This window comes from Dendrobates tinctorius, unplaced genomic scaffold (assembly GCF_039654945.1).
Source record: "Dendrobates tinctorius isolate UK_male_01 unplaced genomic scaffold, ASM3965494v1 ptg000143l, whole genome shotgun sequence".
NCBI lineage: Eukaryota > Metazoa > Chordata > Amphibia > Anura > Dendrobatidae > Dendrobates > Dendrobates tinctorius.
This window is the reverse complement of record NW_027361810.1, coordinates 40298688-40316741: the sequence shown is the minus strand read 5'-3', so window position 1 is coordinate 40316741 and position 18054 is coordinate 40298688. Positions and strand designations below refer to the sequence as shown.

Here is an 18054-nt window from a genome sequence, read left to right as displayed (position 1 = left end):
ATCTCTACAACTTAGCTGTCCATCTTTGATCCAAAATGTAAAGCTATTAGGTGCCATTTTTGAGAATGTTCATGCTCGGCTGACTGATGTAGACACATTAATTAACTCCTTATGGAACAGCAGGGTACATGGTTATTACTCCGTACAGAAGAAATCAAAAAATCTATGTGACTATCCATCAATACAACATGTGCCTACTTCATATCAATCTACAGGCGCTCTCCTGGGTAATATTTCTCTTTCGCATACATTTATTAATAAGTACACAAACCTAAGAACAGAAGATTTTTTTTGTTTTTTGTTTCAGATTATGAATAAAATTATAATTTTTCATAAACTATTGTCAGATACAGGAGAAGAGTTAGCTCTATCATACAGTCCAAAAATTAACATTTTAAAATCTGGCATTTTTTTCTGTAGCAGAACTTCAAAGCACTGATCAGCAAATGACCTGTTGTTTATATCAGGTTTTATGTGTAACATGTATTTTAAAAGTATTGTATCAATTATTTAATTTTTTTTTTTTCCAATTTTCCATAGTAAAATGAAAACAAGAAATCTTGCAATTTTCAATCTTGTCACTTATAATATATAAGAATTTTCAGCAGTCTTATTATCATCACAGGCAGAATTATAATGAACGGTAACACCTCTATACAGAGCTGATAACACAGGATCCACCAATTTTAATAGGTGATGTCACAGCTCACTTCCTCCCCCTCCCTTCCCAATGGCCTTTGCACACATTCATTAGATGCTTCCGCACAAAAAAAAAGGGTCTGAGTCTGTTCTTTGCTGCTAATGTACAAGTTAATTTTTCCAGAAACAAGGAGTATGAGTCGAAACAAGCCAGAGTGGTCACTGTGAAAATTGCAAGATTTTTTTTTTTTTTTTTTTTTTTTTTTCATTTTTATTACAGATTGTAATATGGGTAATAAGAAAAAAAATGCAAATTTAAAAAAATGCAGTTAACACAAAAATCCTGATTTAAACAATAGGTCATTATCTCATTACACATTTCCTTTATGATACAATATATCCCACTGACACTAGCAGATAGCATATTACTGTTTTGGGCATCATTTCCTAAATAGCAAAAGAGAAGAGATGAAGAACTGACAGAGCGGAGATGTAAATCAGTAGAACTATACTTTAGGCTTAAACCAAAACTGCTACACAGATAAGTATAACTATACTATATTATGCCTTCTGACTTCTTGGAAATATACATATATTTTTGCAGGTAGGAGACTAGGAGTAAATATGTTCGAGAGGGGGAGAGAGAGAGTAAAAAAGGGTTAGAGTGGAAGAGGGACAGGAAGAAGGATAGGGAGAGTGGAAAAGAGATGGATAGAGAGGGTGAGAGAGGGAAGGAGAGAGATAGATGGGCAGAGGATGAGAGGGGAGAGTGGAAGAAGGACAAGAAGAAAAAGGGAGAGGAAGAAGAGTGAAAGGAACAGGAGGGAGAGACAGAGGGAGAAGAAGAGAGGAAGAAGAGGCAGAGGGAGAGAGGGAAGGAGGAGAGCGGAGATGGAGTGGTATAGAGGGTGAAAGGGAGTGGGAAAGGGGGAGAGGTATGGAGGGGTAGAGGGGGAGAGGGATGAGGGAGATGAAGAAAGCGAGAGGGGAGGAGATACGGACAGAAAGGGAAGATGGAGAGGGGCGAGGAAGAGAGATCTAGAAGGAGAGGGAAAAGAAGAGGGAGAGAGGGGGTAGGAGATGGGGATAGAGTGGGAGATGGAGAGGAGGGAGAGGGAGATGAAGAGAGGGAGATTGGGAAAGAGGCTTAAGGAGAGGGGAAAGGACAAATGAGAGGCAGAGAAAGTTATGGAGGTTGACAGGGAGGGGGAGAGGTATAGAGGGGTGAGGTAGTGAGAGGTAGAGGGGGAGAGGGGGAAGGAGAGAAGGGGAGAGGGATCCAGGGAGAGACTGGGAGACAGATAGGGGATTAGGGGGATGGAGAGGCAGAGCGAGACGTCCCAACTACTCCTGAACCTGCTCCTGTAACGTCTATTTCTGCCACCAGACATTGCCGTATTCATTCTCTGCTGGACATGGTGTCATTATCAGAAGCTCTGGGCAGCACAGGTTCTGTCCAGCCACAGAGGCAAGCTTTGCTGATACCTGTAGTGCCATCCATTCTGGCAGTATGGGTGTGTGTGCACCAGTCCATCAGGCGTAATCAGTTTCCTGCCGTGACTTATGGGACAACACCACACAATACTAACTCTCCAATAACTGTTGGGAGTTGCCAGATGCTAGTCTATGCTGTATCTTGTTCAGCCTGTTTGAGTTCAGACTGCATTTTTGACCATTCTTTTGTCTGTTGATTCTGTTGCAGTCCCTTGTGATGCTGACTTGGTAACTTGACTTTCATGCCAGCCTGCTTCATCAGTCAGCAGCTACTCTGTGGACTCAACCTAGGGTCCCTGTGTAAGAATATCTCTGAAGAGGGGGTTAAAAAGTCAAGGCAAAGGCTGTTTTGGGACCTGATAGCTAGAGTAGGTTTGCACAAGAATTGCTAGAGTGCTGCCTTTTTTTGTTCTAGATAGATAGATAGGCAGATATACAGATTTAGACATATCGCTAGAGAAATAGATACAAATTATATTTGCCTACTCTATTTATTTATGTATTGCCTAAATTATCTGTAAATCAGTCCAAATCAGAAGCATGTATATTAGTCTTTATTTGCAGTAGTAAGCCCTGTAGATGAAAAGATGACATACAGCATCATTTTATCTTCATTTGAAAAAGTAATAAAACTGGAATAATTTTAATAAGATAAGTCATTTCCCAGCCTGAAATGATACTGTAAATTAGCTTAAGTAGCATTAACATATTGTAGCTTCAGGGTAATATAAAGCACTACATGATTGCAAAAGCATTTCAATGTAAAACATACTGCGATGAAAAGTGATAGGTTTTATAATCTTGCTTATTAAGAGTAATGCATCATAAAGCAAATGATCAATTTCTGAAAAGCAAAATATAAATGTGAAAAACTGAGCAATGATAAAAGAAGAATTATTATTCACTAAGTCTTTGTACCAAATAGATGTTTTGCTAATAAAACAATATTTTTTCATAACAATTTGTCAGGTCAGTGCAAGCGCACATCCGACTTGGTGCTCATCATTTTGTGTAGGGAACTCTCACATCAGCATATAACTGTATAAAGTAGCTGAGATTCTCAGCTTGAAAAGTTGGAGAGTGTCAGGCGAGTGTCATGCCTTTTTTTTCTCACCTAGCATCCGTATAAGATGCGTATCCAATCCGTTTTTAATATCTGCTTTTACATACAGTGATTCTCTATGTCACTTCAAGCTAGTTTACTAATAGAATGATCTTATATACAAATATAGATAGATGGATAGATAGATAGATGTCATTGAGATATGTAATCAGTGCGGTGTGTGTAGCTTACTTTACATGTAATTAACTAATAATTAAATAAATAAAAGAAAAAAATGGCATGGGATCCCCAATATTTTTCTTAACCAGCTGAAGGAAAGCTGAGAGCTGTGGGCTGATGTTTATCGTCTGGGAAGGGGGTAATAAATATGGGCACTTCCCAGGCTATTAATATCAGCTCACAGCTGTCTACTTAGCCTTTACTGATTGTTAACAAGCGGTGACCCCCCAAAAAAAATGCCTGGGGTACCCCCTATAATAACCAGCAAAGGCTAGGCAGACAGCTGCAGGCTGATATTAATAGCCTAGGAAGGGGCCATGGATATTGGATATTATAGGGGGGACCCCATGTCATTTTTTTGGGGGGTCTCCCCTTGTTAATAACCAGTAAATCGCACATCCATGCGCCATGGTCCGAGCACCAAGCGATTTTTTTTCTTGCACCCATTGACTTTTATTCGTGGGACTCGGCCATTTTAGGCTGCCATACACAGCATACGGATAATTTTTCCTCACCTCAATTTCAGGTGAGGAAAAACTCACAGATGAACCCTGCCTCATTGAGTAACATTGTTGCAAGTGCAATGCGAGACTTTCTCACATTGCACTTGCCATGTTTAAACGCTGATGTGAACGCACCCTTAGCAGAATCAAAGGGGTTCTGTACTTTTCACTCTATAAGATCTTATACTGTACTGAGAAGCCCCATAATTGCCTCAGCAAAGTGGAAATGAAGGAAAAAAATAAAAAAGAAGCCTGGGTCAAAACTGGACAATCAGAATCTGATCTGGCAGGGAAAGCCATAGACATGTCATGTAACCAGTAATGAGTGTAAAGAGCCAGGTTATCTAGCTCAATATGAATCCAGTGTGTTATCTGTGTCAGTGCCTGCCCTTTCTGTTTCTGCTTCTGTTGCCAGGTGGCGCTGCGCTCTTCTTGAGGACAGCGCAAGTCCACTACTCCTGCTCTGTGTCCTCTGTTACTTGTAGTTCTGTCCGTACTGGGAGACTGGAAGATCATAAATTAATTTCTCAGTGTTGGCTTCCTTGTGTGTGGCCTGGGCGAGGTTGCAGGCTATTTAAGCTCCTGAAAGCCTGCTGTCCACTGCCATTTATATTTTGACTTTCTCCTAGAGAACTTCTCAACATCCTGCTTTGACTCCCTCTAGGCATTCCTGATTTTTGACGGTGGCTCATTTTTGTCTACTCTCCTGCCTTGTGATTTTGTCCCTGTAAGGGCCTCCTGGTTCTTACCCAATTACTGGACTATTCTATGTGCGAGCTCACACCATCAAACAGCAGCTAACTCCAATGCCCCAACCTAGGGGTCTTTGCTAAGTCCAGATCCCCGTGTAGAGGTTGGAGCGCAACCAATGTGATCTGGAAAACGGAGGAGCTAATGCCAAGCCTGTTCATGGTAGCACTCTATAGAGCTGCCAACAGACCACATACAGCACTCCCGTTACATCCAGCCTCCTTTTCTGTCTCTCCATCAGCAGTAAAGGATACGGGGGCTGGCCTAACTAGTTGTGTGGTTAGGCAGCCAGTCCCCTTCATAAACCATATTAACCATATGATAACAATGCGGAAGGGTGGAAAGAGGAGAGAGGGAATCAACATGGAAGCGGAGCTGTCAAGACAAGAAAAGGGGCACTTATACTGGGACATAGAAGCAGATTTGGATAGTAAAGTATAGTAGTACAGTAAGTGCAACTATACAGTATTTCATAAAACATAGGACACAGTTTTGTGCTGCTGGAAAATCTCCTTAAACGATAAAATTTTGACTATCTGCAGCCACCACTAGAGGGAGCTTAAGAACTAGTTACATTATTTTAGTATTAACCCCTTAGTGAGAGAGCCATTTTGCAGCTTAATGACCAGGCCAATTTTTACAATTCTGACCACTGTCACTTTATGAGGTTATAAATCTGGAACGCTTTAATGGATCCCTCTGATTCTGAGAATGTTTTTTCATGACATATTTTACTTCATGTTAGGGGTAAAATTTCTTTTATATGACTTGTGTTTATCTTTATTTATGAAAAAAACGGAAATATGGCGAAAATTTTGAAAATTTTGCAATTTTCAAATTTTAAATTTTTATGCCCTTACATCAGAGAGATTTGTGACACAAATTTATTAATAAATAACATTTTCCACATGTCTAATTTACATCAGCACAATTTTGGAAACAAATTTTTTTTGTTATGAAGTTATAAGGGTTAAAAGTTGACCAGCGATTTCTCCTTGTTACAACAAAATTTACAAAACCATTTTTTTAGGGACCACATAATATTTAAAGTCATTTTGAAGGGTGTACATGACAGAAAATAGCCAAAAGTGACACCATTCTAAAAACTGGACCCCTCAAGGTGCTCAAAACCACATTCAAGAAGTTTAACTTTTTTTTTTGCAAAAAATTTACTTCAGAACCATTTTTTTTATTTTCACAAGTGTTAAAAGAGAAAATGAATCATAAAATTTGTTGTGCAATTTCTCCTGAATACGCTGATACCCCATATGTGGGGGTAAACCACTTTTTGGGCGCATGGCAGAGCTCGCAAGGGAAGGAGCGCTGTTTGACTTTTTCAATGCAGAATTGGTTGGAATTGAGATCGGACGCCATGTTGTGTTTGGAGAGCCACTGATGTGCCTAAACAGTGGAAACCCCCAAGAAGTGACCCCATTTTGGAAACTAGACCCCTTAAGGAACTTATCTAGATGTGTAGTGAGCACTTTGAACCCCCAAGTGCTTCACAGAAGTTTATAACGCAGAGCAGTGAAAATAAAAAATCAATTTTTTTCCTCAGGAGAAATTGGACCACAAAAGTTGTTGTGCAATTTGTCCTGAGTACACTGATACCCTATATGTGGGGGGAACCACTGTTTGGGTGCATGGGAGAACTCGGAAGGGAAGGAGCGCTATTTTGGAATGCAGACTTTGAAGGAATGTTCTGCGGCGTCATGTTGCATTTGAAGAGCCTCTGATGTGCCTAAACAGTAGAAACCCCCCACAAGTGAACCCATTTTGGAAACTAGACCCCGAAGGAGCTTATCTAGATGTGTCGTGAGCATTTTGAACCCCCAAGTCCTTCACAGAAGTTTATAACGCAGAGCCATGAAAATAAAAAATAATTTTTTTTCACTAAAGTGATTTTTTAGCCCCCAATTTTTTTTATTTTTCCAAGGGTAATGAGAGAAATTAGACCCTCAAAGTTGGTGTGCAATTTGTCCTGAGTACGCTGATGCCCCATATGTTGGGGTAAACCACTGTTTGGGCACACGTCTAAGCTCGGAAGGGAGGAAACACCATTTGACTTTTTGAACGCAAAATTGGCTGGAATCAATGGTGGTGTCATGTCGCATTTGGAGACCCCCTGATGTGCCTAAGTGGAAACCCCTCAATTCTAGTTCCAACCCTAATCCTAATCCCTAACCCTAATCCTAACCCTAATTCCAACCCTAACCCTAATCCTAACCTTAATTCCAACCCTAACCCTAATTCCAACCCTAACTCTAATTCTAACCCTAACCCTAATTCCAACCCCAACCCTAATTGGAAAATGAAAATAAATATATTTTCTTTATTTCATTATATTTCCCTAACTAAGGGGGTGATAAAGGCGGGCTATTTACTATTTTTTTTTAACTTTGATCACTGTGATAGGGTTTATCACAGTGATCAAAATGTACATTGAATGATTGAATGGAATCTGCCGGCCGTCAGATTCGGCTGGCGCACTGCGCATGTGCCCGCCGTTTTCTTCTGGGATCAAGATGGCGGCTCCCACCGGAGGAGGCAGGAGGGCCCGAGGACCACCGGGAGGTACTGGTGGGGGGGATCGGGGACCCTATTTCTCTCTCCTCTGATATGCGATCACATCAGAGGAGAGAGAAAGCAAATGCAAAATCGCGCCTTTTTTGTGGTCGCTGTTATACGGGTAATAACGGTGATTGCAAAAGCGAGGTCGGTAAAAACCAACCCGAATCATGTTCTCTGGGGTCTCGGCTCCCCCGGCAGCTGAGACCCTGGAGATAATCCAACTCTGGGGGGGCGCTATACACTTTTTCCACATTGCCGTTAATTAACAGTGCTGTGGTATAAGTACCCTTAACTACCGCAGTTAAAAGGCGTATCGGCGGTCGTTAAGGGGTTAAGTTCAAACTACAACAATAGCCAGGAAACTGATCAGCTCCCTCTAGTAGTGGCAGCCTGAAATTTGACAATAATTGAGTTATCCACCCTTTCATACAATTTTCTTATTGTAACTTAAATGCAGTCTTGCAGTTGGGTTTCATTAAAAAAATGAACTGTTTTGTTTGCTATAGCCTCTGTATTGTCTATCCCTAGCTGCAGAATTAATCAACTAAAAATTCGTCAGTCGGCCCTCTATAAACATCTGAGAAAGAATTCCTAACTCTTTTATCTGTCTTTTTCTGAGCTCCTCTCTGCTGATTTATGACCACAGAACACATTAAAGTTTAACATGCAGAGAAAGAAAAAGCCAAACGGTGCAAAAGTTTGAATGAAACCCAATTGCAAAAACATTTTTTTTTAACCCCAAGTAAATGTATTGCAGTTAAAAAAAATGTGTGTGTATATATATATATATATATATATATATATATACAGTTGTTTGGCCATTCTGTGATCATGCACTAATAATGTAAAAAAAAAAAAAATCGCAATTTTCAAAACCATCTTGTTAAATCCATATGGGCTTCACTGATAAAACTGAAAAGTAAACCTTTAACTTCTTGGTGATTTAGGCTATTTATAATTGCTCGTATTGATAAACCCTCAGGGTGACCGTAGCAGAATCGTAAGGCTGCAGCAGCAATGAAAAGTACTCAGTTGCAGTACCAGGCATGACCACAATTCTATGTCGGCGCTGTGCCTGCATGAACAATAAAAGGAGATGCTAATACAATCAATCAACGGAAGTTATAGACGTTGTACCTCCTTTAATAAAAAATTCATGGGTTCCTCTTACAATATTTAATATTTGAAATAATAAATATTTGATATATAAAATATAATTTTAAATATCAAATATGCTATTATTATTAAACCCCTTTAAACTTGAATCACAAGGAAAAAAATACATCTATTTATTTTCATCCGTGTTGTAATCCATTGATAGGGCAGTAAACCATGGTCTTTTGATTTCTCTGTGAAATGTTCCCCCCTAAGCATCCGCTCTGATATAATGCTCATTTAATAAGGCCTCTGTCTCTGCTTGAACAGACATTTGACACACGGTTTGTTCACCGCATGCTCCATTGAAAGTCAAGGGGATTTATCCAGCTCTGATGTGAAGTCACTTATCTCCAATTTCTCAAATCTTCGCTGCCTCTCCGATGATAAAACGCACAGAAATGACTGCGCCGTATCTCCACTTAAGATGCACAATTGTTGTACTTAAATAATTGCCTTTTATCCATTTGCGTGTAATTTCTCTGCTGCGCATTCAGAATGCATTTATGTCTCTATATAAAAAATATATAAAACTGTCAGAGCCAAGGAAGGGAGTAATATTTTACTAAGAGCAGCAGTAAAGAATGATTCCAGTTAAGGAAACCCAACCGCAGCTTTTAATACTGAGAACAGTATTCGATTTATTTCTAAAAAGACGGGAAAAAAATTGATCCAAACTTCGCCCCTTCCTGTATATTGGATGATCTGCTTTATTGGGAGATCTGCCTGTTGCAAAAATCCACTATACCACACAGGAAATGTGGATTACGTCCGCGCTGCTAATGAAATTCCAGTGGAATGAGGAAGTTTAAACGGTGGTTTATTCAACGCGTTTCAAGGTCATTAGGACCCCTTCTTCAGGATGACACCACACACAACATACATAGGTAGTGCACTTACATTGCTTAAATACAAACTGGATTCAAAACGGCGCCGATTAGTCAGATGACACATGGTGTCAAAGTTCAGTTAACAAACAGTTAATAAATCTCACGGTCAGTATAGAATTAATAATATTCCTTAAACACTGACCTTATGTTATACTGACAGCGGTTTTAATTCTATACTGACCGCGATTTATTAACTGTTTGTTAACTGCGAACTTTGACACCATGTGTCATATGACTAATTGGCGCCGTTTTGAATCCAGTTTGTATTTAAGCAATGTAAGTGTACTACCTACAGTATGTATGTTGTGTGTGGTGTCCTGAAGAAGGGTTCCTAATGACCTTGAAACGCGTTGAATAAACCACCGTTTGAACGTCATCATTCCACTGGAATTTCATTATTAAGGCAGCGCGGATGTAATCCACATTTCCTATGCGGTATACTGTATTATCTGGTCGTTGATCGACTCGTGGATCTGCAGCAGCCTTTATCTACACACATTCTGACCTTGTAATATCAGGTGAGCAGATTTTTGGAAGCTCTCTGCTTTATTTGTGGGATAAGACCCTATCTTGCGCTTTGTGTCTCCCTCTCTTTCAAATATTTGTTGCAAAGGTCCATCATACTATTGGCTGCCAATGTTTTGGTCCGTCCCGGACCTTTTTCATGGTCTATGTCCTGTTGTTTCAATGTTTATTGTAGCTGTCTTATGGAGATGACCCAGGACACAAGTCTTGAAAAGGGTCAAGGATGGCCCAAAACATAGGCTGATAATATTATGGATCTCTGCCACATGGTCATCTCCCAATAAATCCCTTTTGTCTTGAATGACATATTGAGTGCCGTGGTTTTCTTACTCTATGTTCATGAACTGTACAAATTCTCAGCCTCTGTAACGTGCTATTACATCCTGCCAGCATTGTAAGTGCTGGAAATGCATTTTCCCTCACTGTGTGCCACGCATTATGGCTACCATTATCCAATGGCATGTCTGTCCTTAGTGAAAGTCCTCATCTGTGTTATACTTTTATCTAGATTCAGAGACGGGAGAGCAGACAAAAAGTCACCTCCACATCATGTAATCCATACCTGCATTTCTGTCGCTGGAGGTGGATCACACTTGACAACAGGCAGTGGATGGTAAATTAGGCAATAGGAAAAGATGTAGCAAAAAAGACATTGATTTTTCAGTGGTAAAAACCCCACACACATTAGGCTAAAGTCGGCCAAATCTGCCAACATCGGCCAACAAACTGATATCTATGGCGGCCTCCTAATTCTTCCTCAATAGGCAATGCAAAGGAAGAAAAGAATCCAGCATGTTCGATTTCCAATGGCCAATCCTTTTGCTTTCTGGGAAATAAGTCTCAGCCAGAAAAGTCTTGTACAGGTTTTCTCGTCAAAAATACAGCAACTTTTGGCCAAGCCGAGCGTTCCTGTGTATGGGGGAGTGAGACGAGATCGCCATTGGCCGAATGATTGTTCGTGCCTTAAAAATAACAATTTTTAAATCAAGCGATTTTTGGATTCTATATTTATTTCAACATCTATCACGCTCAAGTTGTCTGAAAGTAGAAGACCTATTGATACAGTTTTCACAGCACCAGCCTCTTTAGATTGATTGATAGCTCACTATTTACCGTAATCTTCCCTTGCCAAGCTAAAAAGACTGGTGCTGGGTAAGTAAACAATCTCAGGAGGTAGAGGCTTATATTAGGTGCTTTGTCGTGGCCTCGGAGCACTTAACACCTAATTTGAATAGAAATGAAAATCCTAATTGCTCAGGAATGCAGCAACAGATAGAAGTTATAAAGGTTTCAATGGGTTTAGCTTTCAAAGACTTGCATGTCCATACATGCTGTTTGGTGCATTGATCTTACTGACAGATTCCTTTTAATGACTGCCCCCTGTAATGATGTTATAAATGTTTAAAACAAATTGGATGCTCCACTTAGCAGAGACTCCACATCTGATCTGCCAGTATGGCCCAATAAATACAGGCTATTATATCAATGGCATGTCATGTTATTTAATTAAGAATGTAGTCCATCAGAGAAAATACGCCATAAAAGTGGACATGCCATCTGCTTTTAATAATATGGTTCTACTTGATGCTCAAAACCAATTAGTAATTTCACATTAAAATTGACTGACTGCTTCCGTGCACTGGCAGCACGAGGCAAAAACCTCTATCCTTTAATTTAATTAAACTGGGCCTGGCCCAAGCACAGCAAGAGAAATATAATTTTTATTTAAAGCTTGAGTTCTGCCTTTAGAGGACCAAAGAGAATGTATTAGACAGCAAGGTATGAATTGCACACAGACTGCAGGCTGATAGGTCCACAATAAAGTCATGCAGCATGGAGTCTTTTGACCCCTTCACTACTTGTGACTTATATATCTGTCATAAGCTTTATCTCCCTCTTTGATACGGGCTCCGGCGCTGAGCCCGCATAATTTCTGGCACATCACAGCTGATTTGATCAACTGACATATCGCCCTAACAGCCGAAGGTGGAACCACGATCCACCCACGGCTGTTAACATGTTAAATGTCACTGTCAATCTCTAACAACGGCATTAAGCATGATTGCGCCGGAAGCACGTCACTCACTCCGCCCATCGGCACCCATTTTCACATGATGGAGGGGAGCAGATGGGTTGGCATGACAACACGGGATCTGCAGGAAACCCCTGTGGTTATAATTACTGATCTGCTATGACCGCCGCCCAGTTGTTGGTGTTTATAGAAGATGATTAATTCTGCTACATATAGCAGGGCTGAAGCACACACGATCAGGAGATCAAAGCTTCAAGTCTCCTAAGGAGACTATTGAAGCAAGTAAAAAGTGTAAAAAAAGAAAGTTTTTAAAAAAATTTTAAAATACAAAAGTTCAAATCACCCCCTCTTTATCCCTATTTAAAATAAAACTATATATATGTGTATTTATATATATATATATATATATATAAATATATATATATATATATAAAAACATATTTGGTGTTGTTGCTTTTATAATTGCCCGGTCTATCAAAATACAAAAATAATTAATCAGATCGGTAAGCGGCGTTGCGAGAAAAAAATGCAAAACCCCAGAATTACAGTTTTTGATTGCTGCAGCATTGCAATAAAATACAGTAACAGGAGATCAAAATATCATATTTACCCTAAAATGGTATTGATAAATATGTCAGCTTGGCATGCCAAAAATAAGCCCTCACCTAGCCCCCGATCCCGAAAAATAGAGTCGCTACTGGTCTTAGAAATTGGTGCCATTTTTTTTTTATTTAATAGATTTTGGATTTTCTTTTCACCACTTAAAAAAAGAAACTAGACATGTTTGGTGTCTGCGAACTCGCAATGACCTGGAGAATCATAGTAGCAGGTCAGTTTGAGCATTTATTGAACATGGTAAAATATATATATATATATATATATATATATATATATATATACATATATATATATATATATATATATCTCAAAAAAATAAAGGGAACACTATTCCATTTGCAACGGGCTGTTAGTGTTCCCTTTATTTTTTTGAGCAGTATATATGAAATTTCACTTTTTTTTGCAATTTCACCTTGGAATTATTTTCCCATTTTACAATACATTATGGGAAAAATCAATTGTTGTTCAAAAGTACAACCCATCCCGCAATAAAACACAAGCCGTCAAACGGCCATGTTTACTGAAAAATAAAAAAAAAGTTATGGCCCTGGGAAGAAGGGCAGTGAAAAACGAATAAAGCAAAAAACTGAAAGTTGCCTGTGGTCAAGGGGTTAATTTTCTAAACCGGAATTGTCACTTGGTATAAATATGAAATTTTTGCCTGGCGTAAATGCCGCTGTTCTCCTGAATACAACGTTGTTTTTCTTTTGTTCCTGCTCTCTTCTATTCCTGAAGTTTGGCCCTTGTCTTTTTAGCCTGTTTGTTAGGCAATCCCTGCAGGGGCGGACACAGACTGTAGTGGGCCCCTGTGCAAGAAATTTTTCGAGCCCCCCCCCCTACTAGCAGCAGATCCGGCAGACTTCCGCACCTCTGCAGCCTAACGGCGACTTGTGGCACCGATCCGGCAAGCCCCATTCATTCTCTATCGGGCTTGCGGCCGGTCGCGGCAAGTGCAGTTGTGCTAGATCCGCATTACATGGTGCCACTAAAATATACAGCGGATATGCTGCGTTTTTTTAGAGGGGGGAAAATCTACACAATGTCAATTTTTGCTGAGGATTTTCCCACCGTAAATGTACTGTATATCTAATATTGATGCTATGCAGGGAAGGATATAATATCTGTAGGGTGCTGCTGGGCTGTATTTATTATTTGCCGGTTGCAGCCTCCAAATAACATATATAGCCCATTAGACCAGCATTGCCTCTAGTTGTTAATATATATAGCCCAGCACAGCCTCCAAATAAAATATGGTATACAGCCCAGCACAGCCTTCAGTTAATATATACAGCCCAGCACAGCCTTTAGGTAATATATACAGCCCACCACAGCCTCCAGGTGATATATACAGCCCAGCACAGCCTCCAGTTAATATATACAGCCCAGCACAGACTCCAGGTAATATATAATACAGCCCAGCAAAGCCTCCAGTTAATATATACAGTTCAGCATAGCTTTAAGGTAATAGATACAGTCCAGCATAGCCTTCAGGTAATATATACAGCCCACCACAGCCTCCAGGTGATATATACAGGCCAGCATAGCCTCCACTCCAGGTAATATATACAGTTCAGCATAGCTTTAAGGTAATAGATACAGTCCAGCATAGCCTTCAGGTAATATATACAGCCCAGCATAGCCTTTAAATAATATATATAGCCCAAGACAGCCTCCAGCTAGTATGTATAGGCACCCCCGTTTCCCTTTGTTTCATAATGCTCTCCCCCAAATGCAGTCTACTTTTGGCATAGTGCTTCTCACCCTATGTGGCACCCCCAGTTTATGCTGCTTCTCCCCATGTGCCCCCCCCCCAGTTTATGCTGCTTCTCCCCGTATGTGAGCCGCCTGATTCAGGTTTCTTCTCCCCCCATGAGCCGCCCCATTCATGAGCAGCCAAGCATCTCTCCCAGGGGCCCAACATTCATGAGCAGCCAAGCATCTCCCCCAGGGCCCCCCCATTCATGAGCAGCCAAGGCCATGCTTCTCCCCAGACCAGGGGCCCCCCCATTCATGAGCAGCCAGGCCATGCTTCTCCCCAGGCCAGGGCCCCTCCCATTCATGAGCAGCCAAGCATCTCCCCCAGGGCCCCCCATTCATGAGCAGCCATGCTTCTCCCCAGGGGCCCCCCCATTCATGAGCAGCCAATGCCATGCTTCTCCTCAGGCCAGGGGCCCCCCATTCATGAGCAGCCAATGCCATGCTTCTCCCCAGGCCAGGGGCCCCCCCATTCATGAGCAGCCGTGCTTCTCCCCAGGTCAGGGCCCCCCCATTCATGAGCAGCCAAGGCCATGCTTCTCCCCAGGTCAGGGCCCCCCCATTCATGAGCAGCCATGCTTCTCCCCAGGGGCCCTCCCATTCATGAGCAGCCAAGACCTTGCTTCTCCCCAGGCCAGGGCCCCCCCATTCATGAGCAGCCAGGCCACGCTTCTCCCAAGGCCAGGGGCCCCCCATTCATGAGCAGCCAGGCCATCATGCTTCAGTTCTCCCCCAGGACGGACTCCCCAAAAATAATGCCTGCCATGCTTCAGTTTTCTCCCCCACCCAAGGAGCCCCCCAAAATCATGCCTGCCTCCTCGGTCCCAGGCCCTCAGTCCTGCTCAACTCTGGTACTCTTACCTTGTGCAGGCAGGCAGGGCAGGCCAGAGTCCAGACCAAGAGGATCCACACTTTTTACACTCCACTCTCCAGTCACAGTGTCTGCACTCCACACATTCCTCCTGTCTGAGGTGCTGCTATTGGCAGGGCAGGGCATGGACTCAGACAGACACGTGATGTCACACACTGACCTGCGGCTGAACTGCAGCCACCGTCTGGCTGGCGACACACAGGGCAGGCAGTGTGAGTGACAGTCAGACAGTCTGTCTACCCTCCTCTCCTCCCCCACGGTACTGATGCTGCTGGCTGATCTCTGATGATCTCTCACCTCAGCCCTCAGGGCAGGCTCCTCTGCACTGGGTTGCGCTGGCACGCAGCCTCAGGAGGAGTGAGACCCCTCCCGTTGCCTCCTGCAGGGGGGCTGCACTCCTCTCCTCCTTGCTGGCTCTGCGGCACTGGCGCTCCACAAGTCCACATGGCTAATTTGCATGAATATTTAGCCATGTGGTGCTGGAGGCTGGAGGGGCCCCCTCTCCCCCGGGGCCCCCGTGCAATGAACCGGCTGCACGGGCGGTAGGTCCGCCCCTGAATCCCTGCATGCGTTGCATTTGTCGAACAGCCACGAGACATGCAGCCGCGGGAACTGTAACATATTTTTGGAGCACACCGAAGACACTTGGCTAGCACCCGATCATGCTCAGATAACACCTTGTCCGAGCATGTTCATTCATCAATACTCTTGTCTTCTAAGATGCCGAGTCTGCTGTTCTGTCCCTCCACCATGCTTTACTCTGCAAATCGACTAGTTCTCTGATAATCTGTCGGATCAGTGCATTAAAGAACTAAATTCCATCATCATATACATAGAATATTTCTAAATTACAAATAACCAAAGTGAGACAGCAGTTAATTAGTTTTCATAGATATCCTGATATAAATGAGTCGCTAATGGAGAAATGCGCTAAATAAAATTATATTGGAAATCACCACTAGAAATAGAGTGAGGACCCCTATAAACATGTGAGATGCAGATACTTACATGCTCTCACAGAATCGTGTCAGGGTACTCGGCTTTTCTTGATTCCTTCTCTGACGAAACCAGTGCTGAATACTACGCACATCCCAGTCCAGCTGCTTGGAAAGTCCTTCTAGTCTTTTCTCATCAGGGTGCTGCCAGGATAAAATTTAAAAAAAAAAAAGAAAATATAAAAATATCTGATTTTAGGAATTCTGGAACATATCGTATACACAAGAATAGATGAAGAATTATCAGAGTTGGGATGGGTCAGGGGTGCAGCTAGAGGGTGCAGCCGGGGTTTCAGCTTTAGGTGCTGGTGGCAAGGGGACACCAACAAGTCACTTTGCCTGGTCTGTGTACATAGATACATGATGAGGGAAGTATGTATAATGCTTTGTCTGGCTAAAGACTTCCATCTATACAGAGCATGACATTGGATGACCATACTGATGCTGTCCCTTCCTGCAATGGCAAAATTAAAGTCTGTGGCTTGGTCCTTCAAGTGTGCAGTGTCTCTTGAACATTTTGTTAATCATCATGACAATACAGCAAGAATCTTCATACAGGCACCTTTTACTTTTAAATTCTGATTTAGTAGCTTTGGAGTCTCCATCCTCACCAGGGACACCACTTTTTATTTGGCCAGATAGGGGCGCTCCTGCATGGCTGTTGCTGAATTCTTTACCCCTGTTCCATGGCCTGTACAGAGTTAGAAGCATTAATTTCTTTATGACGTGATCAAAGTTTTAATTAGTATGAAATATTTTTTTACTCACTTCTATCCTCCTAACCCTGTGTTACCCTACAGTAAAATGAGTCTTGTAGTCCAAAAATACAGTATATATAATAATGGTATTTCCAATGGCAGCCCTGTTAATGGGAGTCTGTAACCCCCCAAACTCTATTTAAACTACTTATATAGTAATATGGGGGACGAGCAGGGCTAGTGATTTAGGCAACGGCATCACTCCGGGCAAGTGAATTTTATTAATCAACCTTAGGGGAAGTGCGGAGGGTGATAATTGAGGGATTGGACCAATGCACCGAGCCGTTGGTCATACTAAGGTTACACTGAGGAGCCTTCAATTGAAAGAAGTGAATTTTTTGCTGCAGGCACATTTTTAAAGAGGTTAAGTTCCCTATAAGACTCTATAAGTAGTTTGAGTTTTGGGGGATGACAGACTTGTTACTTGTACTGCCATTCTGCTGTTGGTCAGATATTTGTATATACTGTACTTAAAGAGTGACTGTTATCAATAACATGAAAATAAGTGATGGCGTTCCCAGACATCAAAGGGAATTCCTCCTACACAGTATTGAATTTATACTTTATCATAATGGGTTCAGCTTTGAGGGTGTGACCTACCGGCAGAATAGGGGCATAATTTCATTCAGACACGGTTGTCGCCACCGACGCAATTTGAATGATGTTCCTATTGTTGTGCAGGCGTCATTCAAATCTGCTTTGAAAAATCCCAGGCTTGCACAGTGTATCGTAAAGCCGAGCATGCGCCGTGATGGACGGCTTCTCACGCATGCGCACTGAAGCTGTGCGTAGTACCCAGCTTCACTGAATGTGTGTGGCTGGAGCCGCTCTTCACAGCGCATGCGTGGCTCCCCGAGCGACACTGCCCGATCGACTTTTATCTGACCTGGGTGGTTCCTGATTCAGAGTATGGTGCCCTGTGGATTTCTACTGCCCACCTTTTCATTGTTTTGCACCAAAAGTATATGTAAGGAGGAGCTAGAGGCGACAGAGACATTATGATGCAAGTTCTCCTGAAATGAATTAATTTACGTTTGCACAACGTGTTTTTACTGAAGTTTTTATGCAAATTAAAAACCAGCAAAAGCAATGAGATTTCAGAAGTCTCGTGCACACGGTTGTTTTTTTTATCATGACTGAATTGGAAAACTGCTGTTTTAAAAAAAAAAATTGCAGCATGTCACTTCTTTCAGCAATTTTGCACCATTTTGTCATC

At 41.9% G+C, this 18054-nt stretch overlaps 1 protein-coding gene across 1 annotated transcript in view; it reads right to left on the bottom strand.

Annotated features, from left to right (window-relative positions):
* The window catches only part of CERS6 (ceramide synthase 6), a 384005-nt gene that overhangs the window by 139754 nt on the left and 226197 nt on the right, over nucleotides 1-18054 (bottom strand). The window contains exon 3 of the mRNA XM_073545799.1: nucleotides 16094-16224. Coding sequence (XP_073401900.1) covers nucleotides 16094-16224 — 131 coding nt within the window. The remainder of the gene's footprint in view (nucleotides 1-16093; nucleotides 16225-18054) is intronic.